Source organism: Oncorhynchus keta, chromosome 2, assembly GCF_023373465.1.
Source record: "Oncorhynchus keta strain PuntledgeMale-10-30-2019 chromosome 2, Oket_V2, whole genome shotgun sequence".
Lineage (NCBI taxonomy): Eukaryota > Metazoa > Chordata > Actinopteri > Salmoniformes > Salmonidae > Oncorhynchus > Oncorhynchus keta.
This window is the reverse complement of record NC_068422.1, coordinates 42385732-42412410: the sequence shown is the minus strand read 5'-3', so window position 1 is coordinate 42412410 and position 26679 is coordinate 42385732. Positions and strand designations below refer to the sequence as shown.

General features: G+C 40.0%; 1 protein-coding gene and 1 long non-coding RNA gene across 2 annotated transcripts; one reads left to right on the top strand and one right to left on the bottom strand.

The window, feature by feature from the left end:
- Positions 1-5252: 5252 nt before the first annotated feature.
- Positions 5253-17093, top strand: LOC118400511 (ectodysplasin-A receptor-associated adapter protein-like). Its single transcript, XM_035797447.2, has 6 exons — positions 5253-5405; positions 10374-10432; positions 13293-13335; positions 13444-13514; positions 13933-13981; positions 14188-17093. The coding sequence occupies exons 1-6, from the start codon at positions 5348-5350 to the stop codon at positions 14574-14576; spliced, it is 669 nt and encodes a 222-aa protein (XP_035653340.1). The 5' UTR covers positions 5253-5347; the 3' UTR covers positions 14577-17093.
- A 280-nt stretch (positions 17094-17373) lies between these two features.
- LOC118400503 (uncharacterized) lies at positions 17374-26440 on the bottom strand. Its single transcript, XR_004829026.1, has 3 exons — positions 26364-26440; positions 20426-20549; positions 17374-20317 (listed from the first exon to the last, which is right to left on the bottom strand). It is a non-coding gene; the product is annotated as an uncharacterized LOC118400503 (long non-coding RNA).
- Between the last annotated feature and the right edge of the window lie 239 nt (positions 26441-26679).

Genomic DNA, 26679 nt, shown 5'->3' with positions numbered 1-26679 from the left:
CTCGCCCTCCAAATACACCTCTGCTGTTTTCAATCAAGATCTCAGCAATCACTGCCTCATTGCCTGCATCCGTAATGGGTCTGCGACCAAAGGACCACCCCTCATCACTGTCAAACGCTCCCTGAAACATTTCTGCAAGCAGGCCTTTCTAATCGACCTGGCTGGGGTATCCTGGAATGACATTGACCTCATGCCGTCAGTAGATGATGCCTGGCTATTCTTTAAAAGTGCCTTCCTCACCATCTTAAATAAGCATGCCCCTCTCAAAAAATTTAGAACTAGGAATAGATATAGTCCTTGGTTCACTCCAGACCTGTCTGCCCTTGACTAGCATAAAAACATCCTGTGTCGTTCTGCATTTGCATTGAATAGCCCCCGTGATATGCAACTTTTCAGGGAAGTTAGGAACAAATATACACAGGCAGTTAGAAAAGCTAAGGCAAGCTTTTCAAACAGAAATTTGCATCCTGTAGTACTAACTCAAAAAAGTTCTGGGACACTGTAAAGTCCATGGAGAATAAGAGCACCTCCTCCCAGCTGCTCACTGCTCTGAGTCTAGGAAACACTGTCACCACCGATAAATCCACTATAATTGAGAATTTGAATAAGCATTTCTCTACGGCTGGCCATGCTTTCCACTTAGCTACCCCTACCCCGGTCAACTGCCCGGCACCCTCCACAGCAACCCGCCAAAGCCCCCACCATTTCTCCTTTACCCAAATCCAGATAGCTGATGTTCTGAAAGAGCTGCAAAATCTGGACCCCTACAAATCAGCCGGGCTAGACAATCTGGACCCTCTCTTTCTAAAATGATCTGCCGAAATTGTTCCAACCCCTATTACTAGCCTGTTCAACCTCTCTTTCGTATCGTCAGAGATTCCCAAAGATTGGAAAGCTGCCACGGTCATCCCCCTCTTCAAAGGGGGTGACACTCTAGACCCAAACTGCTACAGACCTATATCTATCCTACCCTGTCTTTCTAAGGTCTTCGAAAGCCAAGTTAACAAACAGATTACTGACCATTTCGAATCCCACCATACCATCTCCGCTATGCAATCTGGTTTCAGAGCTGGTCATGGGTGCACCTCAGCCACGCTCAAGGTTCTAAACGACATCATAACCGCCATTGATAAGAGAAATTACTGGGCAGCCGTATTCATCTACCTGGACAAGGCTTTCGACTCTGTCAATCACAACATTATTATTGGCAGACTCGACAGCCTTGGTTTCTCAAATGATTGCCTCGCCTGGTTTACCAACTACTTTTCTGATAGAGTTCAGTGTGTCAAATCGGAGGGACTGTTGTCCGGACCTCTGACAGTCTCTTTCGGTGTGCCACAGGGTTCAATTCTCAGGCCGACTCTCTTTTCTGTATACATCAATGATGTTGCTCTTGCTGCTGGTGATTCTCTGATCCACCTCTACGCAGACGACACCATTCTGTATACTTATGGCCCTTCCTTGGACACTGTGTTAACTAACCTCCAGACGAGCTTCAATGCCATACAACTCTCCTTCCGTGGCCTCCAACTGCTCTTAAACGCAAGTAAAACTAAATGCATGCTATTCAATCGATCACTGCCCGCACCTGCCCACCGGTCCAGCATCACTACTCTGGACGGCTCTGACTTAGAATACGTGGACAACAACAAATACATGGGTGTCTGGTTAGACTGTAAACTCTCCTTCCAGACTCGCATTAAGCATCTCCAATCCAAAGTTAAATGTAGAATCAGCTTTTATCGCAACAAAGCATCCTTCACTCATGCTGCCAAACACACTCTCGTAAAACTGACCATCCTACCGATCCTCGACTTCAGTGATGTCATCTATAAAATAGCCTCCAACACTCTACTCAACAAACTGGATGCAGTCTATCATAGTGCCATCCGTTTTGTCACCAAAGCCCCATATACTACCCACCATTGCGACCTGTACGCTCTCGTTGGTTGGCCCTCGCTTCATACTCGTCGCCAAATCCACTGGCTACAGGTCTCTGCTAGGTAAAGCCCGACCTTATCTCAGCTCACTGGTCACCATAGCAGCACCCACTTGTAGCACGCGATCCAGCAGGTATATCTCACTGGTCACCCCCAAAGCCAATTCCTCGTTTGGTTGACTTTCCTTCCAGTTCTCTGCTGCCCATGACTGGAACGAATTGCAAAAATCTCTGAAGCTGGAGACTCACATCTCCCTCACTAGCTTTAAGCACCAGCTGTCAGAGCAGCTTACAGATCACTGCACCTGTACATAGCCCATCTGTAAACAGCCCATCTACCTACCTCATCCCCATACTGGCATTTATTTATTTTGCTCCTTTGTATCTCTACCTGCACATTCATCTTCTGCCGATCTACCATTCCAGTGTTTAATTGCTATATTGTAATTACTTCGCCACCATGGCCTATTTATTTCCTTAACTTACCTAATTTGCACTCACTGTATATAGACATTTAGTTTATTTTGTTCTACTGTATTATTGACTGTTCGTTTTGTTTATTCCATGTGTAACTCTGTGTTGTTGTATTTGTCGAATTGCTGCGCTTTATCTTGGCCAGGTCGTAGTTGCAAATGAGAACTTGTTCTCAACTAGCCTACCTGGTTAAATAAAGGTTAAATTTATATATATATATATATATATATATATACAGATCTCTGGTTTCAGCATCTTGCAAATTGGAAAGGAAAGCTGGTGATTGCACAGTGCACTGTTCGGGTGCTGGCTTGCCCAAAAGTAAGTGTATGTTTTGCCACAACTATATAATTACTCTGGTCTAAATTAATTAATTAAAAATACTTCACTTCATTGAGGCTGATTAGCTGTCTGGTATTTACCATTACACCCATGAAAAAATGTGAGGTATTTCCTGCCTATGGAAATTAAACGCCGGTCCAACTGATTTGTTCTGCGGCAGGACCTGGACATACCTCTGCCGTTATGATGTAAAATGTATGAATTTTGTCTCTTGTATAGTACATTCTATACATTATCTTTATACTGGATTTATCGTACAAATTCGTTAACCCTAATTTCGTTCGCTATGCTCCAACTTTCCCTCCATTTTGTGCCAACATCAGTTCTTTTCAGGTCTTGGTTCGAATAGTTTATTTTTTCGAAGAGATTGTCAATTGAATATGTTCACTGCAAGGTTTTGAACATTTTACCTATCATATGAACATCATTTTCTGACTCAAGTAAGATTCCCTCAAGGTTGCGCAGTTGTCTAAAATATTTCAAATCGAAATTTCGTTCATTTTAAATTGCATGTATTTGAAACTATCAACACTGGTCAGTCAAAAATGTATTTTTATCTCTGTCATTGAAATACATTTATTTTCTGTTATCAAGTAATTTACGGTTTCTATGCCTTTTTTATTTTATTTGTATTGCCATTATTAAAAACAATCCACGTTAATTTGATAAGTTACTTTCTAAATGTAATCATTTACAGTTACCTGTCAAATTGCAATCAGTAACGTAACTTTTGGATTACTCAAACTCAGTAATGTAATCTGATTCATTTTATTGGATTACTTGCCCCTTGAATGGCATTAGAAGAAGACGAGAAGGATCCATCAAGCACATTTGGTGTGTCATTTATAGTGGTATGCCTTGTGGTCAGACTCGCTCAGGTGGAGTACACTTGCACCTTTTTCAATGCTGAATTGAATGTGATTGAGAAAACAGAAAGGTGTCTTCATGTATTTTTTCGCAAAACTTTCTGATTTTAAAAGTAATCAAATAAGTAATTAACTAGCTTTTCAAAAGTATCTGTAATCTGATGACAATATTACCGCTGGTAATGTACCTGATTACAGTTTTTAGTAATCAGATTACATGTACATGCTTACATGTAATCAGTTACTCCCCAACAGAACACTCTTAAATCTTAATCAATGCATAGGCATAAAATTATGTGGTCTATTGAATTTCTAAGAGAAGCTGTGTTTTGTCCACATTTTGCAGGACATACCCATACCGTACAGCAGATGGCAGCAACTTTACATTTGAATTTTCAATGGACTCTCTAAAGGGATAATATATTATGCAGTATAAATGAACTGTTATGTTATACGATGCAGGCTGGTCTCATAGAGTAGACGTAACATAGTCAATGTAAATTCGGGACACTCAACTTAATGTTATATTACGTTAAGTATGGTTACACAAGACAGAAGATGACTTAATAATCTGTTTTATACAACAACATAAATGTCGAGCTAACCAAAGGTTGCGTGTTCGAATGTCATCATGGACAACTGTAACATTTTAACTATTTAGCAACTTTGCAAATACTTAGTATGTTAGGTTAAAGGGGAAGGGTTAGCTAACTCCTAAACCTAACCTAAACCCTATTCCCTACCCTAGCTAACATTAGCCACTTTTGCCACACAATTGGAATTCGTAACATATCATACGTTTTGAAATGTATAACATATTGTATGGATTGCTATTCGTAACATATTGTACGAATTGCAATTGTAAAATATATGACTTGTAACTTGTAACATATACAAAATGGATGATGGACATCCACAAATGAATAGCCTACATACCATACAAAACGTAACATTTCATATTAATTGGAGTGGCTGCCATATTTCATTCTGATATGTTTCCTACTGTTCAATATTCACAATCAGTGGAGAAAAGATCTGAATTTGGCTGCCTGTGTAAATGCAGCCCAAAAAGTGTGGCTGCATTAAAAAAAAGTAGGCCTATGCTTTAATTTGGACCACTGGTTAACTGGAGCCACTGCATAGCCTTATAACTGTATTTAGACTATTTTCCACACCAGTGTTATGGGGCATAGCATCTGTCTGTTTCCTTGGCTATATAGTGTAAAATAGCATCCTATAGTATAGATTAAGAAAAGTCCCCATTGTCGGGTCATCAGACATGGCGGAAAGTGAATGGTAAATCTGTAGAAGGGGTCTGTCAGCCTCCATGTCTACCATTTATTTATGTGTATGGGAAGTTACGTGACACTTGTGGTCGGGGGAGAGGTTTTATGGTGCTTTCAAGACTGGGAAATAACCGAGATCAGGTTATGACGTTGGTGATCTTCAGGTCGGAAAGGCAGGGCTCTAGAAATATGCCTGAGTTTCCGATTTGGAATTCCGAGTTTGATGACCATTCAAAACGTTTTGTTCCGAGTTTCCAGTTGTCTTGAAAGCACCAATAGCATTGAGGTCAGAACTTGTTTTTCTCCCATTGAGCGTCATTTTACCAACTACACCTCCCGCCCCCTCAGCGCACTCTCTCGGGAACGCGGTTGCACTATTCGACTCAATTTCGTTATCATCCGTTGTCATTTTACTCTTATGTGCAACGGACTTTTCTCTTATGTTCACATCTATTTGTGTGAAGATGACTAGCTTGAAGGCGTTTAAGGAGCCATTCGGTAAGTCTGCGCTGTTATTTCAAACGTTAAATGGTATAGATAGGCTATGTCGTTTATGATGCCACCTTTTTGCTAGTGGTTCTTTTTGAGCAACCTTCTCATTTACAAATAAATAGACCCACTGTAATATTGAAATGTAAAAGTAATTTTGTTTTTTAAATGTTGGTTATCTGAACTTTTTAAATAATTCGTTTAAAAAATGTTTTATAATTAATTTCACATTGACATAATTTAATTAAGAGAACTTGCATTCCATTGATTCCATTTCAATGTGCTCTTCTCACAAGTGGGATTTCCCCAAACATAAAAATACCCCTCATACTGGTCATCTATGGGAATCAAACCGACAACCCTAGCATCACAAGTGCCATGCTCCACCAACTGAGCCTCATCAGATCATCGCGAACCACTTGATGTCTCAATGTACTCAATAACTTTATTGTCCATTGTTTTTCTTCATGGTGATGGAAAGTCTACAGGTACAAACCTAGATGACCAGCCTTTATACAATATAGTACTGTACATTTCCATTAAGTGGCTTGTAAGGATGGTAAATTAATACTGAACAAAAGTGGTTATTTTCCATGTTATAAAAAAAAAAATATATATATATATATATATATATATATATATATATATATATATATATGATCAAGAAAATATTTACTTTGATTTGGATATTTTGTGTCTTTGCCCATAACTTTGCACCTTTTGATGTAAATGTTTGAGGACAGGGTTTTGTTCTTTGTCATTCTAATGGAATCCAGAATAACAGAGAAAGGGACAGGGCAACAACTCTTGTAATTCTAACTATTGAATCCTGAAAGATACTGTTCTTAAATTGTACAACAACATTTTCTGCCAAAGCAGAGATGCTGAAAAAAAATGTTGCCAGCCCTACAGACTTTTTATATCGATCCACTAATACTAGTAAAGGCCCAGTGCACTACTTTTGTGGAAAAACATTGAAACAATAATAATACATACAATACCAAGTCAAAAGTTTGGATCCATCTACTCATTCAAGGGTTTTTCTTTATTTTGCCTTTTTTTATACATAGTAGAATAATAGTGTTGACATCAAAACTATGAAATAACACATATGGAATCATGAGGTAACCAAAAAAGCGTTAAACAAATCAAAATATATTTTATATTTGAGATTCTTCAATGTAGCCACCCTTTGCCTTGATGACAGCTTTGCACACTCTTGGTATTCTCTCAAACAGCTTCACCTGGAATGCTTTTCTAACAGTCTTGAAGGAGTTACCACATATGCTGAGCACATGTTGGCTGCTTTTCCTTCACTCTGCGGCCCAACTCATCCCAAACCATCTCAGTTAGGTTGAGGTCGGGTGATTGTGGAGGCCGGGTCATCTAATGCAGCACTCAATCACTCTCCTTCTTGGTGGAATAGCCCTTACACAGCCTGGAGGTGTGTTGGATAATTTTCCTGTTAAAAAACAAATGACAGTGTCCATGCTTCACGGTGGGAACCAGACATGGGGAGATCAACCATTCCCCTACTCTGCGTCTCACAAAGACAGGGCGGTTGGAAGCTAAAATCTCAAATTTGGACTCATCAGACCAAAGAACAGATTTCCACCGGTCTAAAGTCCATTGCTCGTGTTTCTTGGCCCAAGCAAATCTCTTCTTCTTATTGCTAACTTTTAGTAGTGGTTTCTTTGCAGCAATGAAGGCCTGGTTCACGCAGTCTCCTCTGAACAGGTGATGATGAGATGTGTCTGTTACTTGAACTCCGTGAAGCATTTATTTGGGCTGCAATTTCTGAGACTGGTTACTCTAATGATCTTATCCTCTGCAGCAGAGGTAACTCTGGGTCTTTGTTTTCCTGTGGCAGTCCTAGTTTCATCATAGCGCTTGAGGGTTTTTGCAAATGCACTTGAAGAATCTTTCAACGTTCTTGACTTTTGCTGGGTTGACTGACCTTCATGTCTAAAAGTAATGATGGACTGTCATTTTTCTTTGCTTATTTGAACTGTTCTTGCCATAATATGGACTTGGTATTTTACAAATAGGGCTATCTTCTGTATACCACCCCTACCTTGTCACAACACAACTGATTGGCTCAAATGCATTAAGAAGGAAAGAAATTCCACAAATGAAATTTTAACAAGGCACACATGTTAATTGAAATGCATTCCAGGTGACTAGCCCATGAAACTGGTTGAGAGAAGGCCAAGAGTGTGCAAAGCTGTCATCGAGGCCAATGGTGGCTATTTCGAAGAATCTCAAATATAAAATATATTTTGATTTGTTTAACACTTTTTGGGGGGGTTACTACATGATTCCATATATGCTATTTCATAGTTTTGATGTCTTCGCTGCTATTCTACAATGTAGAAAATAGTAACAACAAAGAAAAACACCGGAATGAGTAGGTGTGTTCAAACTTTTGACTGGTATCATAGATTATTAATTTTTTTATTCCGATTTTTTTTATTTTTTTTTATGTGTTTTTTAGGAGGTGCTGCAGCACCCTCAGCACCCCTACTTCCCGCACACTGTGGAAAATGTATGAAAATGTGAGCTGTCCCCTTGAGCTCATACATACAAATTACATTTACTCAGTGATCTGTTTGGACAGATACCTGTTGGGTCTTGAGGATGCCTGCTCAGTTGAATGAGCAGAACAATAATACCCCAATTTTGCACAATGCTCTGATTCTTTCATAAAAATGTCTGTGCTTTTTTTAATGCTGAAACATTGTCCTCATCAGCAAGCCTTGAAGAACAAGCTCTTTATTCTTTACTACTATTGCGTTGTCAATCTTCATATAGCAGCCAAGGCCTGTGCAGAAGCTGAGGGCTTTAGGCCAGCAAAGTAAGCCTCCTCTCACACAACAAAATCACAGAACTTATTTGTCCTGCTGGAACTTGAGTTTTACAACACACACACACAACCCTCAATCATTCACCGTACATAGACAAGGCAACTTTCAAAGCATTTGTCCATCTCTGCTTTAGGTATAGAAACTGCATGGATTGAGTTAGGTATTAGCGCGCCATTCATCTCAAGCCATGTGTGGAAAAAAGCTTGCCTTGGTCGCTGCAGAGCAAATGCAACATTGCACGGTCTGATTAAACTTTTAGAAACTCGACTTATCTTAGTAGCAAAGGCATGGGTGGTCAAAAATGAGAAAATCTAGGTTAATCTCTATGGAATCATGGCCTGGAGGGATCTATTATGATGTGGTTTATATTTCATCTATTGAACTTCTTGCAGAGCGAGTAGGTACATGTCTGTGCATTCCCTGTGGAGCAGAAACAATGCTGAGCTGAGATGGGTTTCTGCTTACAGTTGATGAGTAGGGGACATGGGGCTGATGTGTCTCAGCATTGCACTAATAAAGAGGAAGGTAGAATGATATTGAGTATGCATTACCAAAGCATCTGTACACATCTATGTAACCACAGACCTAGAATGAGATTCTATTTTTGTGTCCATCAGCAATTACACGGTTATTACAGTGATCATCACTGCTCTGCTGTTATTGATCTAACTGAGAGTATGGCATATGGTGAGTTAACTGGCATGTCCTCTCCTCTCTTGTCTCACTGTCATCATCATCTATGTAACAACAAAAACGATTGAGAAAATACTGCAATATGTCAATATGCAGAAAATACTGCAATATTTTGTTTGTACCCTCCACAGAAATTATCACAGTTTCTGGACTGTGATATGTGTAAAATAATATTGTTCAATTTATTTATCTGTTATTTTACCAGGTAAGTTGACTGAGAACACATTATCATTTGCAGCAATGACCTGTGGAATAGTTACAGGGGAGAGGAGGGGGATGAATGAGCCAATTGTAAACTGGGGATTATTAGGTGACCGTGATGGTTTGAGGGTCAGATTGGGAATTTAGCCAGGACACCGGGGTTAACACCCCTACTCTTACGACAAGTGCCATGGGATCTTTAATGACCGCAGAGAGTCAGGACACCCGTTTAACGTCCCATCCGAAAGACAGCACCCTACACAGGGCAGTGTCCCCAATCACTGCCCTGGGGCATTGGGATATTTTTTAGACCAGAGGAAAGAGTGCCTCCTACTGGCCCTCCAACACCACTTCCAGCAGCATCTGGTCTCCCATCCAGGGACTGACCAGGACCAGCACTGCTTAGCTTCAGAAGCAAGCCAGCAGTGGTCTGCAGGGTGGTATGCTGCTGGCTAATCAAAGCTGGTAATGGTGTTTTAGTATTTATTTTAGTCTGGTATGACTACAATGTAAAACTCTGACACAGTTTGCCTCCCACAAAAGAAGTGACGTCTTGACAATATTTCCCTTCTTGTTGGTGATATGTTCAATCAATGACACAGGCCCTTGGTGTGAGACACCTTACAACTCCATTATAGTAAAGTGTGTGTGTGTGTTTACTCATGTCACCAATGTGAGAAACCCTGCTATTTTTTTTAATCTTGTTTGAGGAAGTGAATCCACCCACGTATTGTCGTTTTGAGATCTATGTCTGACTAACACTGTAGTTTTAACTGTGTCAACAACTTCATTAATATAACCCATGTGAAATGGTCTTTCAGTAACTTGAATGTGTTTATAAATCCAAGGTTCCCATTTAAGCTGAAGTGAGTGTCAGCTTCATGGAGTGTAACCTAAGAAAGGTCAGAGTAGCTCTTTATTTGGAACTCTGAGGTCTCATACAATAGCCTCACAGTGACGCAGACTGATAGAGGCCTGCATAGCCTTGTAGAGGTATGTTTTAGAGCTGAAAAGAGGGCTTTGTACGTCTGCAACTATCAGGACCCAGGACACTGAATAAGTTCAGATTTAATGTGTCCTCTTCATGCTGATATTTGCTTTGTTGAAAAACTGCATTCCATTTCCATCAGCCATAATTTTCTATCAAATCTGCAATATTGTCCTTTGTGCATTGTTCTCTTCATGTAATCTCACTGTTACACCTGTCTTGTCTCGACAGATAGAATAATCTCTGAACCAGTGGAGGACACAGATACTAGTAGCTTCATGGCAGAAATGGTACGACCCTCCTAATATCATCAGAAACAAACTAGTGTAAACAAATGTACTATCTGAATTTAAAGGGATAATCCACCCCGAGAAATAAAAAATCATGAAACACCTGTCAATTTGGTGAAAGCCTATGTTCTATCAGTGGTTAAAATAGAACTATACCCAATGATTTAACTTCTAAATGGTCCGTCTGGGAAATCTGAAAATCATGTAGAAACTCGTCATAGCTACCAGTTTCTCGTCACTGGAGATAGGTGATAACACACTATCACGTTTCATAACGCTTTTAAAACAATTACCTGCCCTCCAGATCGGCCAATAGAACACATTCATCCGTTTTATATCGTCATGACAAAGTATATATTTCGCTTAGATGTGCTCAATCTAAACAGTGTACCAAATTATTCAACTCAGTTTCTCCTTTAAGTACCATCTCACAATGTGCCCTGTGAGAATTGGCTGTTGTTGCCATAGCAACATACTCTGCAATCGCTCTCGGTAGTGACAAACTGCAAATTTAACTCACTGAGATACACTCCTAAATTGACAGTGCAGTTTGTTTAGGTGATTTTACAGCTAGCTAGCTACTTCACATGCTGATATGGACTTTGGTATTATTGTGTGTAGCTACAGTGCCTTGCGAAAGTATTCGGCCCCCTTGAACTTTGCGACCTTTTGCCACATTTCAGGCTTCAAACATAAAGATATAAAACTGTATTTTTTTGTGAAGAATCAACAAGTGGGACACAATCATGAAGTGGAACGATATTTATTGGATATTTCAAACTTTTTTAACAAATCAAAAACTGAAAAATTGGGCGTGCAAAATTATTCAGCCCCTTTACTTTCAGTGCAGCAAACTCTCTCCAGAAGTTCAGTGAGGATCTCTGAATGATCCAATGTTGACCTAAATGACTAATGATGATAAATACAATCCACCTGTGTGTAATCAAGTGTCTGTATAAATGCACCTGCACTGTGATAGTCTCAGAGGTCCGTTAAAAGCGCAGAGAGCATCATGAAGAACAAGGAACACACCAGGCAGGTCCGAGATACTGTTGTGAAGAAGTTTAAAGCCGGATTTGGATACAAAAAGATTTCCCAAGCTTTAAACATCCCAATGAGCACTGTGCAAGCGATAATATTGAAATGGAAGGAGTATCAGACCACTACAAATCTACCAAGACCTGGCCGTCCCTCTAAACTTTCAGCTCATACAAGGAGAAGACTGATCAGAGATGCAGCCAAGAGGCCCATGATCACTCTGGATGAACTGCAGAGATCTACAGCTGAGGTGGGAGACTCTGTCCATAGGACAACAATCAGTCGTATATTGCACAAATCTGGCCTTTATGGAAGAGTGGCAAGAAGAAAGCCATTTCTTAAAGATATCCATAAAAAGTGTTGTTTAAAGTTTGCCACAAGCCACCTGGGAGACACCAAACATGTGGAAGAAGGTGCTCTGGTCAGATGAAACCAAAATTGAACTTTTTGGCAACAATGCAAAACGTTATGTTTGGCGTAAAAGCAACACAGCTCATCACCCTGAACACACCATCCCCACTGTCAAACATGGTGGTGGCAGCATCATGTTTTGGGCCTGCTTTTCTTCAGCAGGGACAGGGAAGATGGTTAGAATTGATGGGAAGATGGATGGAGCCAAATACAGGACCATTCTGGAAGAAAACCTGATGGAGTCTGCAATAGACCTGAGACTGGGACGGAGATTTGTCTTCCAACAAGACAATGATCCAAAACATAAAGCAAAATCTACAATGGAATGGTTCAAAAATAAACATATCCAGGTGTTAGAATGGCCAAGTCAAAGTCCAGACCTGAATCCAATCGAATCTGTGGAAAGAACTGAAAACTGCTGTTCACAAATGCTCTCCATCCAACCTCACTGAGCTCGAGCTGTTTTGCAAGGAGGAATGGGAAAAAAATTCAGTCTCTCGATGTGCAAAACTGATAGAGACATGCCCCAAGCGACTTACAGCTGTAATCGCAGCAAAAGGTGGCGCTACAAAGTATTAACTTAAGGGGGCTGAATCATTTTGCACACCCAATTTTTCAGTTTTTGATTTGTTAAAAAAGTTTGAAATATCCAATAAATGTCGTTCCACTTCATGATTGTGTCCCACTTGTTGATTCTTCACAAAAAAATACAGTTTTATATCTTTATGTTTGAAGCCTGAAATGTGGCAAAAGGTCGCAAAGTTCAAGGGGGCCGAATATTTCGCAAGGCACTGTATATTTGCTAGCTAGCTACCGAGCTAACTTGTCAGCCAGCCCAGAGAGAGCATTGCATGGTGGGTTTTGTAGTCAACTTGAACTGTAACATTTTCCCACAATTATTTTCATGTTGCTACCAAGCTTGTTATAATGACAAAATGAAACATTTGTTCACAAAAAAATATTGTTTTCACATATTAGTGTTATTTAACACTCTTTAACACTGTTAATAATTGGAATTAGAGGTTTGGGGTGGATTATCCCTTTAATTGAATAGATACATTGTTTTTGTTAGCAATAATTTTGTTATATTCTTTTGAGCTAACTCTTCGGCCTGTTTAGATTGAGAAGAAAATAGCCATGTAAAGTCATTGAAGCATAGTTGAGTACATTATGCTGGAATTTCTTATGCCCAGGGACTGATATAGAAGCAAGTTGCAACAAGCCACTTTTCGCTATCCAACACAGAGTATAATTTTCTCACACAATTTACAGACGTTTATCATTGCTACCTCTCGGTCTTAAAAGATGTATATCAGCATAAATATCTGCATTGATATATAGTATGAAGATCACAATCCATCAGTGTGCCACTTCCCAGCAAAGCTGAACATGTGTGTTTTGTGTCTCTTAGTCCTTGAAGTCCAACTATCCAGTCCAAGTCACAGAACCTCAAGGTGGGTGCTCTAAGCTCAGTACATCTGTTCACACAACTGATGTGCCTTTCTGTGCACTCTGATGAGAAAGTACAGCACTCACTTACACCGTCCATCTGTCCTTTCCAGATGCAGTGACACTGCAGCTGAGGTCCATGCCACCTGGCTACCTCACACCTCCCTCAGGCAGAATAAGACAGGTGTGTAATGGGGTCACTTGCACTGAGCTAAAGTGTATTGTTTCTTTGTTTATGATATTAATGTGAAAATGTGGTGACCAGTCTTGACAGGATGCTCCTGTACACTGTAGCTTTTTAAATATAACTCCAAACCTCTTACCCAGCATCTGAAAATGTCATACCCTGGCTATCTGTAATGTTTGAGCCTTTGTAACGGAAACGAGCTGTTGGTGTCAAAACCACAAGACCATTTTGATGGGTGAGAATGATCACTTTTTTTCCATAGGAAAGGTGTTGTGAGTTGGTTTAAAAAGGTTGTGATTATTTTAATGGTATCAATTAGAATATTGTGAGGTATTCTGAATCATATTTGTAGTTAATTCCACTCTAGAATTACAACAACTGAATGTAATGTTTTGTTTTACCCAACCTCATACAGCCAGTAGAAGTTGGTGTGGAGTGCATCTGCACAGGCTCCATCTTACAAGGTAAATTAAATTAGCGTTTTTATCATGATGTATACTGTATTTCCGAACAACATTTCCAAGCATATGTTCTACATATTTTCTACACAGATGCATTACACTAACATACGTGTACCTAAAATGGTAGTCTAATCATTTCCATGTACAGTGTATATATTTCCAAGGCTGTTGGTAATTCCATTTTCCTTGCCCCAATTCCTACCCCCTAGACTTCCCCAAGGAGCTGCAGTTCTTGAACAACCCCTGTGAGAAGTGCTGTTGCTCAGCTCCACCTCCAAAGATCAGTGACCTCATGGATGACAAGGACTTGCTGGACTTACTGCGTCTTAAACTGGACCCAAATCATTGCACTGTTAAGAACTGGAAGAACTTTGCGAGCCGTTGGGGTATGAGCTATGATGAGCTGACTCTGTTGGAGCACCGGACCCAGGGCTCAATGTGCCACAGCCCCACACAAGAGTTCCTGCTGCGCAACAACCACAAGACCGTCACTGAGCTCACCGAACTTTGCCGGGTGTACCAGCGCATTGATGTGCTGCGGCTTCTGCAACGCTGGATGGATAACGACTGGCCCTCACGCTGGCAAAATGCTCATTAACCACTTGCCCCAACCCCTGAAAATCCCTCAGAAATTATGCATATTACTTTTTACATTTTGCTATACACTTTATTGAATTAGCAACAGGGACTTGGACCATTTTTTTCTTTAACAGAAGCCCATTTATTTAACATCCAGTGGTTCCAGGATTTTGGTTGAGTTGGTGTGCAAAAGACCGGTGGATCACATTTTATGACTCCTGCGGAGTTAAGGACTTAATAGGACTGTTTTCCATTGTGTACTCTTTACCAATACTGTAGTTCTGAGCATCTCAACCAGCTCATTATTTTCTTTTTCAAAGGTCCCGCAACCTCAGAATTGCTGTGTGTCCAATAGTGATGGGTTGTTCGCGAACAAACGGCTCTTTATGAACAGATCCTTTTTGGTGAACTTCAGGAAACAAATCGCATCGTTGAAAGAGACGTTCATTTGGCTCCCTGATTTGCATACTGCTACTATGCAAATATAACATGTACATTCTGGTCCACATTCATTTTTGCAGTGCGTTAAAAATGAACACCATTTTTTTGGGACCGATCTAATAATTTGACCACGTAAACATTTGTTTGAACACGTATTTCACGATCTGACATAATGGTAGCCTACCATTTGGGCTTTACATTGGAGATTGGAAATCATGGTTCTAGGTCAATCTTAAGTTGAACTGTGCTAACCAACATGGCACATCAAGAAGTGGAAAAGAGAGAAGATTTAAATGGTGAACTGTTAGTACATTTTTACTTATTAGAACAGTCACCATAGTAATGACAGACAATAATAATCAATGTAGTATACAGTGCCTTGCGAAAGTATCCGGCCCCCTTGAACTTTGCGACCTTTTGCCACATTTCAGGCTTCAAACATAAAGATATAAAACTGTATTTTTTGTGAAGAATCAACAGGTGGGACACAATCACCAAGTGGAATGACATTTATTGGATATTTCAAACTTTTTTAACAAATCAAAAACTGAAAAATTGGGTGTGCAAAATGATTCAGCCCCTTCACTTTCAGTGCAGCAAACTCTCTCCAGAAGTTCAGTGAGGATCTCTGAATGATCCAATGTTGACCTAAATGACTAATGATGATAAATACAATCCACCTGTGTGTAATCAAGTCTCCGTATAAATGCACCTGCACTGATAGTCTCAGAGGTCCATTAAAAGCGCAGAGAGCATCATGAAGAACAAGGAACACACCAGACAGGTCCGAGATACTGTTGTGAAGAAGTTTAAAGCCGGATTTGGATACAAAAAGATTTCCCAAGCTTTAAACATCCCAAGGAGCACTGTTCAAGCCATAATATTGAAATGGAAGGAGTATCAGACCACTGCAAATCTACCAAGACCTGGCCGTCCCTCTAAACTTTCAGCTCATACAAGGAGAAGACTGATCAGAGATGCAGCCAAGAGGCCCATGATCACTCTGGATGAACTGCAGAGATCTACAGCGGAGGTGGGAGACTCTGTCCATAGGACAACAATCAGTCGTATATTGCACAAATCTGGCCTTTATGGAAGAGTGGCAAGAAGAAAGCCATTTCTTAAAAATATCCATAAAAAGTGCCGTTTAAAGTTTGCCACAAGCCACCTGGAAGACACACCAAACATGTGGAAGAAGGTGCTCTGGTCGGATGAAACCAAAATTGAACCTTTTGGCAACAATGCAAAACGTTATGTTTGGCGTAAAAGCAACACAGCGCATCACCCTGAACACACCATCCCCACTGTCAAACATGGTGGTGGCAGCATCATGGTTTGGGCCTGCTTTTCTTCAGCAGGGACAGGGAAGATGGTTGGGTGGGAAGATGGATGGAGAAGATTGATGGGAAGATGGATGGAGCCAAATACAGGACCATTCTGGAAGAACCTGATGGAGTCTGCAAAAGACCTGAGACTGGGACGGAGATTTGTCTTCCAACAAGACAATGATCCAAAACATAAAGCAAAATCTACAATGGAATGGTTCAAAAATAAACATATCCAGGTGTTAGAATGGCCAAGTCAAAGTCCAGACCTGAATCCAATCGAATCTGTGGAAAGAACTGAAAATTGCTGTTCACAAATGCTCTCCATCCAACCTCACTGAGCACGAGCTGTTTTGTAAGGAGGAATGGGAAAAAAATTCAGTCTCTCGATGTGCAAAACTGATAGACATACCCCAAGTGACTTACAGCTGTAATCGCAGCAAAAGGTGGCGCTACAAAGTATTAAGGGGGCTGAATACTTTCGCAAGGCACTGTATATAATATGGCAAAGGAGACAGTGTTGCGTATTGGTCTTTATAGTCTCATAAAAACATGAATCATCTCCAAATATTGTATTGTTTGTATTAATAGTTAATGAGTCTTGATTATTTTGGGATAGTTTGATGAAGCTGAGGTCATGTTGTCAAATGAGATCACACTCCGGTCTGAATCCTAATTAGCAATTTTCTCTTACGTTTTATATTTTTTTGTGGTTACAATTCCCCCCCACCCCCACTTGAAGCAAATAAAAGCTAGATGTTTTCCAGCTTCTTGCTAATCTTATGAACTTTTCTTAATCAACACGTTTCAAAAGTCATCATTGAAAAATACAGCACTGAAAAAAAAGGATTTCTGTTGGAAGTTACCCATGAGAGTTTGAGCTTTCTGTGTATATGATTATGTAACTTGGTAAATGTTTATTTATCTAGATTTCAGTGATGAATATCCAATCAGAGGAATTCAAGCCTGTCATTTAATTATACAGTATCATATGGTTGTAGTCAATTATAAATTAGTAGTCTATCATCAATAAATGACAAAGAAACATAATGGATGTATTAATTTAATATAATAGTTTATTGGAAAAAACATCTCATGAAAGGTTTAATTACATTTCACTTTTCAACTAGTGTTTTTGCTTAAAATGTAAAGATGACATCTTCCATACAGATTGTGTCCCCTTTGTGGGTGAAATAGGTCTGAATTGTGACAGATACAATATTGAGGCATTTGTAAAAATGAGTATACTTCCAAGTGAACAGAAGTTTTGAAATGGTACCATAATTTAAATAAGTTTGAGTACACATAGAGCTAATGAGCACATTTTCCTTCATTTTGATGTCAACTGTTTAAATATAGATGTAGCATATGGATGAATACAAAGAGATATCTGAGACAAATCTACATAAAAAAATAATGACATGATTATGTTTTCTACATAGAAACAAATCACATCCTCAACATGGAGTCAACTCATGCACAAATGGAATGGTGCTTATTTACAAAAAAGTTGCATTCATGTTGGTTTATCCCAAGTGTAAGGTTCACATGGCTGGAAACCAGGAATAATCTGCATCGGGATTTGTGATATTCAGACCAAGCATATTGGAGAGGCTTATTGATATCCTGTTGTTTCATCCGATGAGTCTAGTGCATCTGAGGTGATTTTTGCTTTGAACAACTTCAACCGCTCCATGATGTTAATAGGTCCTGAAGGTGATGTCTCTTTCCCTCCTTCAGTCAAAGATGCATTCACTTTAGACAAACTAACCTCTGTACTAGCTGTATCAAGGCTTCCTTCAAGCTTTGGTGTGTCAATGGCCTCAAAAAGGGCCTCCGCAGCATCTTTGAGTGCACTCTCAATCTTGTTGTTCTTTGGAAGTCTGTGAAAGGTAAACATTGGTACATCTACCTGACCACTCTCTGTTTCATCCATACTCTGCTCTTCCTCATTATCCATGTCAGAATCTTTACCTTTTGAGACAGAGAATCTAAACCTTGGCCACTTTAATTGCCATTTTAACTTTTGTGAGTGTCATCTATTTTGATGTCAGGTAAATTGACGTCAGGAGCAGAGAGACTCAGTTCAGGTGTACTAATCTCTCCCTCAACTTTGGGGACAGAAACTTCCACATCAGGCGCATTCACATCTGCACTGGCATCAAGTTCTGGTAACTTTATTCTAGGTCTTGAGAGACCAAACTTTGGCATCTTAAAATAAGACTCCAGAGGGAGCCTCAATGTCAACATCTGGAGCTTTCAGCTCAACCCCAGGGCTTTTAATGTCTCTCTGCACTCTCAGATTCATGTCTGGGACACTTACTCCAATCTCTGGAGTAGATAGATTAAGACCAGGAGCATTCAATTCCACCTCCGGGCCGGAGAGGTCAGCTTTTGGTAAACTTAGATTTACATCTGGAGCACTGATATCACTTTCAACATTAGGAGCAGATAGATTTTTGTCTGCTTGAGGTACCTTTGGGGCTACACGCACAGTCTCAAGTGTGGGAACTAGAATATTTATGTCAGGTGCATCAACGTCAAAGTTGGGTTCCTCTAGTTTATGATTTGAAAGAACAAATGAGGGTTACCTAAAATAAGAGAATTTGAATTTGCCTGAAGCGGCATCCTTATCTATATCTGGAGCTTTTAGATCTACTTCAGATCCTTTGAGGTCAGCTTTGGGTACGTTGATATCCGTCTCTGGTGCATTCACTTCACCCTCAAGTTTGGAGGCTGAAAGATTGAGCTCTGGTGTTTTCAGGTCTAGATCATGAACTTTAAGGTCTACTTTTGGTAAATGCACATCAACCTCAAGAGCTGAGATGTCTAAATCTGGTGTCGTTGGATCAGCATCAACATTAAGGTAAACATTTGGGGCTTGACGATCTACATCTAGTCCTTCAAGGTGCATTTTGGGCAAACTGATATCTACATCTGGAGCAGAGATATCTCCTTCAACCTTTAGGGTAGAAAGGTTCAGCTCTGATATTTGCAGCTGGTCATCAGTGGCTTTTCAGGCAGCTTCAGGCAAACTGACATTGATACCTGGAGCAGCAATGTCTCCCTCAATTTTTGGAGCTGAGCAGTTGAGGTCAGGTGCATTCAGGTCTAGATCAGACCCTTGAGTATCTGCTTTTGGTAAATTCACATCGACCTTTGGAACTGATATGCCTGAATCTTGTGTCTTAAGATCAATTATTGGAACCTCAATGTTGAGATCAGGGGCTTTAAGGTCTACTTCAGACAAATGAATATCAAGACATGGAGCAGCGATGGCTCCCTCAATTTTGTGGGTGGAAAGATCAGGTGTTTTCAGCTCTACAACACAGGCTTGGAGGTCAGCTGTTGACAAATCGACATACACATCGGGTACAGAGGCATCCAACTCTGGGGCCTTTAGATTAACATCCAGGTTTGGTCCTTTATCTCTTGGCCCTGTTAAACCAACATTTGGCAGTTTGATTTTAGGAAAATTGAATTTTCCAGAGGGAGCATTACGGTCAACATCTAGGGCTTGAAGATCTACCTCTGGACCTTTGATGTCAGCTTCAGGGAAACTGATACTCAAATCTGGAGCAGCAATGGCTCCCTCAATTTGAGGGGCAGAAAGGTTCAGGTCAATTTGAATTTGTTGAATCAATTTTAGAGTAGTAAGGCTGTGACGTAACAAAATGTGGCAAAAGTCAACGGGTCTGAATACTTTCCAAAGGCACTCTAATTCTTCAAAACTGAAAAATAATATTGGAAGTATTATGTCAGCATAGTGCAATGACTGCTGGCATAAATCATTAAGTACATTTGATTCTGACACTTACATCCCCAGGATCTTTGAGGCCACCATCCAATGATCCGAGACTGGCGCTGGCTTTCAGATCCTGCTTTGTCATAACTCTCATGTTGTCATTGTAAGGCTCCATGATCTTGAGTAATTTCACCCTGTCCTCTTTACTGAAGTGATTCAGATTGATGGTGACCGCAACAATCTCATTGTCTAAAAGAGTAGAGAGAAAAATGTTTTACTAATAATGATCTATTATGCTTTGTATGTTATAATTATGAATGTTTTTGATCAGAAATAAACTAGTATGTGACATTTTACCTTCTTTTAAGCCAATCTTATCAGTGACACTCGGGTCTGTGATTCCAGTGATGACAACTCCTCCTCTTTCTGAATCCTCCAGGACCAAGCTTTTGGAGTAACGTCTTTGCTGACTTTCTCCATTCTAGTAAGATGTCAAATAAAATGAAATAACAATTATAGTCACTATCATCAAGCAGCAACCATTTGTAACAGTTACATTAGCGTGTGTGCAGTACTCATCCAAAGTGGACTAAGAATCTGGTAAAACAAAGTATCTGTATGGTTTTAGGCCCTGATTTTTTTTTTACACTGTGAATACACCCCAGGATAGATTGTTCTCGTAAAAACAAGCTGACTCCCTCAAGGCTCCTGCTCTTTAAAGGGGCAATCTGCTTTTCAAGCATTAACAAAGAAGTCACCTGCCATTGTTTTTGTAAAAACCTGAGGGATGGGTCTGGAGAAATGTTATCACGCTCAAATTCATAGATAGAGCTATGGTTACAAGGCCTGACCAGCCATGATATAAACAATATAGTTTAAAATATATTTTGACTATACAGGGTTTGTTTACAATGATATTGTTTACTAACAACGAAGTAACATTTTCTTATATTTTGGGTTCTGATGGGTTATGACAGTTGACCTAAGCACACAAGGATTTCATAAGTTATATTCTTCATGAATCAATGGAATATATAATTTATTTAAGTACAAAAATGGATGTACCAATCTCAGATTGTCGCTTTAATGGGAAGCATGAAAGGTTATAAAATTTCAGGGAACGTTATAAATTATTTGACTGATTTCTGAAGTATATTTACAGCGGCATATCAAGAAAAATGTCCTCACTATAACCTGTAAAAACAACAATAAATAAGTGGTACAGTTTTTCTTTACTATCAGTTTATAATGTGATTTAATAATCAAAAATCCCTCTAAAATAAGACATTTCATCTTACAGGGTTTGATGTTGCACAACAATAAAATGTACATTGAAAAATCCTTAAGGATGATTTTCCGCTATCATTTTGTAGGGGCCAAATGAGAAATCTATGGGTAGCTTTGGAAATATTGCATTTACTAATTACAAAACTGCCTCACATTATTATAATGTCTGTATGTGGTGATATATCTGATAATTAAAACATTTGTGAGGTGTAGCTTGCAGAGAAAAACCACATCCTCTCCCAGCTCGGTGGGTGAAACATCCACACAGAAACAGAGTTGCACACAGTTAATTCATTTCTGCTCAGACTGACACCTAAACAGTCTTTGCTAGACTTTTGCTGCGTCACAAGACAAGACAGGAGGTGGGATGAATGCTTGAGCATTTCACAAATGGAGGGTGATTTACATACAGAATAATATGAAATTTTCTGAGACCAACTTAACATGTAAAAACCAACCAAAATAGTAATTGGACTATGTCTGCTGAAAGGTATCATCACCATTGTTATAATGACAATAATTATCTTGATAACCACTCTAAAGCTTTTGACAAAGCTGTCTGCCTTTAATTTACTGCTGGCTGATTGACAGAGGGAGTGACAGCGACACCCACACACAGACAGCCGCACACCTTATGAACCCCAGGAATGGCCATTGCCAGGATGCTCAGGGGAATGTTTCCCAAACAAGTTGGTTTAGATGCATGATAGCTTACATGCCATACCTACTACCACAGCCACATACTGCCACATCCACTACTCTCATGAATGTCAACGTATTCACCTGCATTGTGATGCTGAGGGTTTGGGCAGCATGTCAGAAAGAGGGAATGGTGTAAACTGAATTATGAGTGCCATGATATTGGCTTCAAAACATTACATTATTGTACCGGAAGGGGCAGACTGGGACAAGAATCCAGCACAGGCATTTTATCCACACCAGCCCACATCACTGTGCACGCTGCCAACTCATCCACAGCCATACACACACATCCCATCCCCACACCCTACCTGGACACAGGCAGTAGTGCTGACACATAACATTGGCAGTACAGTACAGCGTTATTCAACAGTGACTCACCAGTGACTGACTTCCCCTCAACTTTTTTTTGTAGAAAAAAAATTTTTTTTTACTTTTATCCTCCAATTTCATGGTATCCAATTGGTAGTTACAGTCTTGTCTCATCACTGCAACTCCCATACGGACTCGGGAGAGGCGAAGGTCGAGAGCCATGCGTCCCCGAAACACAACCCACACTGCTTCTTGACACAACCCAGAAGCCAGCCACACCAATGTGTCGGAGGAAACATTGTGAGTCCGTACTGGAAACACTGTGCACTGTGCCCGGCCCGCCAGTGCACGATGGGACCCTGCTGGCCAAACCCTCCCCTAACCTGGACGACGCTGGGCCAATTGTGCGCCTCCCCACGAGTCTCCCGGTCATGGCCGGCTTGCGACAGAGCCTGGACTCGAACCCAGAATAAGGCTTAAAAAACAGACGTTATAAAAGCCAAGCTAGCGACTTAGGCTATATTGGAAATTAGTAGCTGTTATACATTATACATGCACAAGTATGTAGACATCCCTTAAAATTGTAAGCAAATCCTCACAGCAATGTTCCAACATCTAGTGGAAAGCCTTCCAATAAGAGTTATTAATGCCCATGATTTTGGAATAAGATGTTCGACGAGCTGGTGTCCACATACTTTTGAGTGAGGTGACAATGTATACTGAACAAAATTATAAATGCAAAAATGTTCATATGAGGAAATCAGTCCATTGAAATAAATAAATTAGGCCGTAGTCTATGGATTTCACATGACTGGGAATACAGATATGCATCTGTCACAGATACCTTAAAAAAAAGGTAGAGGCGTGGATCAGAAAACCAGTCAGTATCTGGTGTGACCACAATTTGCCTCATGCAGCACGGCACATCTCCTCCACATAGTGTTGATCAGGCTGTTGATTGTGGCCTGTGGAATGTTGTTCCACTCCTCTTCAATGGCTGTGTGAAGTTGCTGAATATTGGCGGGAACTGGAACACGCTGTCGTACACGTCGATCCAAAGCATCCCAAACACCCTCAATGGGTGAAATGTCTGGTGAGTATGCAGGCCATGGAAGAACTGGGACATTTTCAGCTTCCAGGAATTGTGCACAGATCCTTGCGACATACATTATCATGCTGAAAAATTAGGTGATGGCAGCAGATGAATGGCACGATAATGGGCCTCAGGATCTCTTCACGCTATCTCTGTGCATTCTAATTGCCATCGATAAAATGCAATTGTGTTCGTTGTCTGTAGCTTATCCCTGTTCATACCATAACCCCACAGCCACCATGGGGCATTCTGTTCACAACTTTGACATCAGCAAACCACTCGCCCATATGATGCCATTCACATTGTCTGCGGTTGTGAGGCTGGTTGGACGTACTGCCAAATTCACTAAAATGACATTGGAGGCAGCTTATGGTAGAGAAATTAACATTCAATTCTCTGGCAAAAGCTCTGGTGGACATTCCTGCAGTTAGCATGCCAATTGCATGCTCCGTGACATCTGTGTCATTGTGTTGTGTGATACAACTGCACATTTTAGAGTGTCCTTTTATTGTCCACAGCACATGGTGCACCTGTGTAAGGATTGTGCTGTTCAATCAGCTCTTGATATGCCACACCAGTCCGGTGGATAGATTATCTTGGCAAAGGAGAAATGCTCACTAACAGGGATGTAAACAAATGTATGTATGCACAAAATGTAAGAGAAATCTGCTTTTTGTGCATATGGAACATCTTTTATTTCAATTCATGAAACATGAAACCAACAGGTTACAAGTTGCGTTTATATTTTTGTTCAGTGTAGAATGTGTTATTTTAATTTTAGGGTGCCTACCCTTTACATTTTTATGATGCATGATCTTGACTGTCTAACTGATGACAGAGTCGAAGCAAGTCTAGTATAACCAAGAAATTGCACAAAAATAAAATACAATGCAAAATACAAAATCTTAACAGGTCCACAAGCCGCCAGCCATTCACCTTTTTCATTAAAAAAAATATATAAAACAAATATTTTTGTGTGTGTCAATTTCGACCCAACCACAAAATGTACCAGCCTTCGGGCATTTGCCAGAATTGCCAAATAACTAGTCTGCCCCTGTCCACCAGCACAAATGCATTCTGTGAAAATGTAAAACCTGAGGCCACAAACATTGGGTTATAACTTTTTACTGGTCTCTTTGTGTTTCATGAAAAGGAAAAGGGTTGTTTTCAATCTCTGACTAATACTAGAGGTAAGACAGTTGAAGAAAGTAAGCAGTTGTGGCTTTATTATTGTGGCTTCGTTTAAAGGCCAGAAAAAAATCCCACATGAATGGCTTGGTATGTAATTCATGTTGTATATCACAACAAGCAACACATTCCATATGTTAGGGAGGTCTATTTGCATATTTGATAATAATTGTATGGTGGCTTCATTCTCATCTGACCACTATGGAGAATGTAATACAAGAGCAACACCTCAAACAGATATCAAGTAACAATGGTACTATAAAAGACACTGTGGGCCGGTTTCCCGGACAGATTAATTATAGTCATGGACTAAAAAGCTTGCTCAATGGAGAATTTCATTCCAGGACTAGGCTTAATCTGGGTCTGGGAAACCAGCCCTATATGTTTGATGATTAGTAACCCACAAGCAAAATCCACTTAATTGATTTATTTCCAGTTCTGGGCATTAAAGTTTATTTTTCAAAATGCCTTGCAAGGGTGATGCCAAGTTCATTAGAAACCATCCAACAGCAATAACCCATGTGCTGTAATACATTACTGAAATATGCCCCTACATCCACTACCTACACCCACACATCGATATGATCCCCATAATTTCACAATGTTTCAGATAACACAACAAATTTGCTCAGACGATGACTCACAAACCCCCAACCAGACAGCAATTATGGGAGTATCTTCAGGAAACTAAATGGATCGAGACAATGACACTAAAAGCACAACATATAAAACAACCATCCTCCCTTGTCACATATTCAAATGAAGTTGTAAGTTTACACAGGTCAATATTTATATATATTTACATGTATATTTCTTTCAAGGAAATTAAATGAGGGACTATTTAATCTGAATAGCAAGACATTTAAAATACAATAAAATCGCTGTGAGCAGCAACGAACGGGGTTCACATGATGACCGAAAGGACACAAGATCAGTTGGATAACAAAAGCAAGCACTCTATAATGTATGCATATTCTTTTATGTGCAGTTATGAAATACAAAATCTGAAGTGAATCGGACATAATTTATGAGGAGAAGAGGATTTTTAGTATTAGTGTTACAAAGAATGAATTGTTTACACAATGAGCTACAGACTTTTGGGTTGTACCATTAGATTTGTCTATTTATTCTGCATTCATTGGTACCAACCATTATTCTGTGTTTAACGGGGGCTGAGTAGAATAATGTTTGTGAGACTAGGGGCCGGTTCTTTTTATAAAAACGTCTGTATGGTTTGAGCTACAAACTATTAAAAGTTTTCTATGAAAAGCTGAGACTCTCACAAACTATATAATGCTCACAAGCTACACAAGAGTCATTAGAAGGTAAGGGGTTCTTCTACATAGAAGATCCTAGGAAATCCAAGGACCTTGTGTCTATAATACTGTAATAAGCTCACATAGTTGCTGTCACAAATGCCAAACTCCACACAGTTGTCACTGACTAGTTGGATATTCACCTTTATCAATACAACTCATGAATTCAACTGTTTAGGGCTGGGGTCTCAGGACTTATAAGGTTCATTCTATTACCAGTTGACACAGCAGAAACAAGAGCACTGAACTATGATTAAAATTACCATTGTACCATCAGCACAAATTACATCAATTTGTTAAATATCTTATTCTAATGGCACCAAAAGCCTTATAATGTGGCCGCGTAGCTCGTATACATATATTCTGGGCCTGTGCTGGGCTCAGATTGGGAAGGACTCACCTTGTGATGCTCCTAGATATGCATCCTCTGAAAGCCCAGGCAATGTTGTCTCCTCTGTACCTTAGCTGTTCTGTCAACATAAGAGGATCTGTGTTAAATACATTATGTTAAATGCCTTCTCTGACCGCAACCTGAGCTGTAGAACAGGTTAGGCAGCACCTAGACCGCCTCCCCAATGCCACCCCAACCCCCAGTATGAACCTTTTCACAGGGAGAGGGACATGTCATGCACATTTACAGGGCTGGTGACAGCCGAAACCTGCCAAGAGAGTGAGAGAGAGAAATGGAGATTTAGAAAGAGATAGAGAAAAAGGTA

Coding starts and splice junctions, on each gene's coding strand:
- LOC118400511 (XM_035797447.2), top strand. CDS start 5,348: ATGTTCACATCTATTTGTGTGAAGATGACTAGCTTGAAGGCGTTTAAG. Junction 13,336..13,443: donor CCAAGTCACAGAACCTCAAG/GTGGGTGCTCTA, acceptor TGTCCTTTCCAG/ATGCAGTGACACTGCAGCTG. Junction 13,982..14,187: donor CACAGGCTCCATCTTACAAG/GTAAATTAAATT, acceptor CCTACCCCCTAG/ACTTCCCCAAGGAGCTGCAG.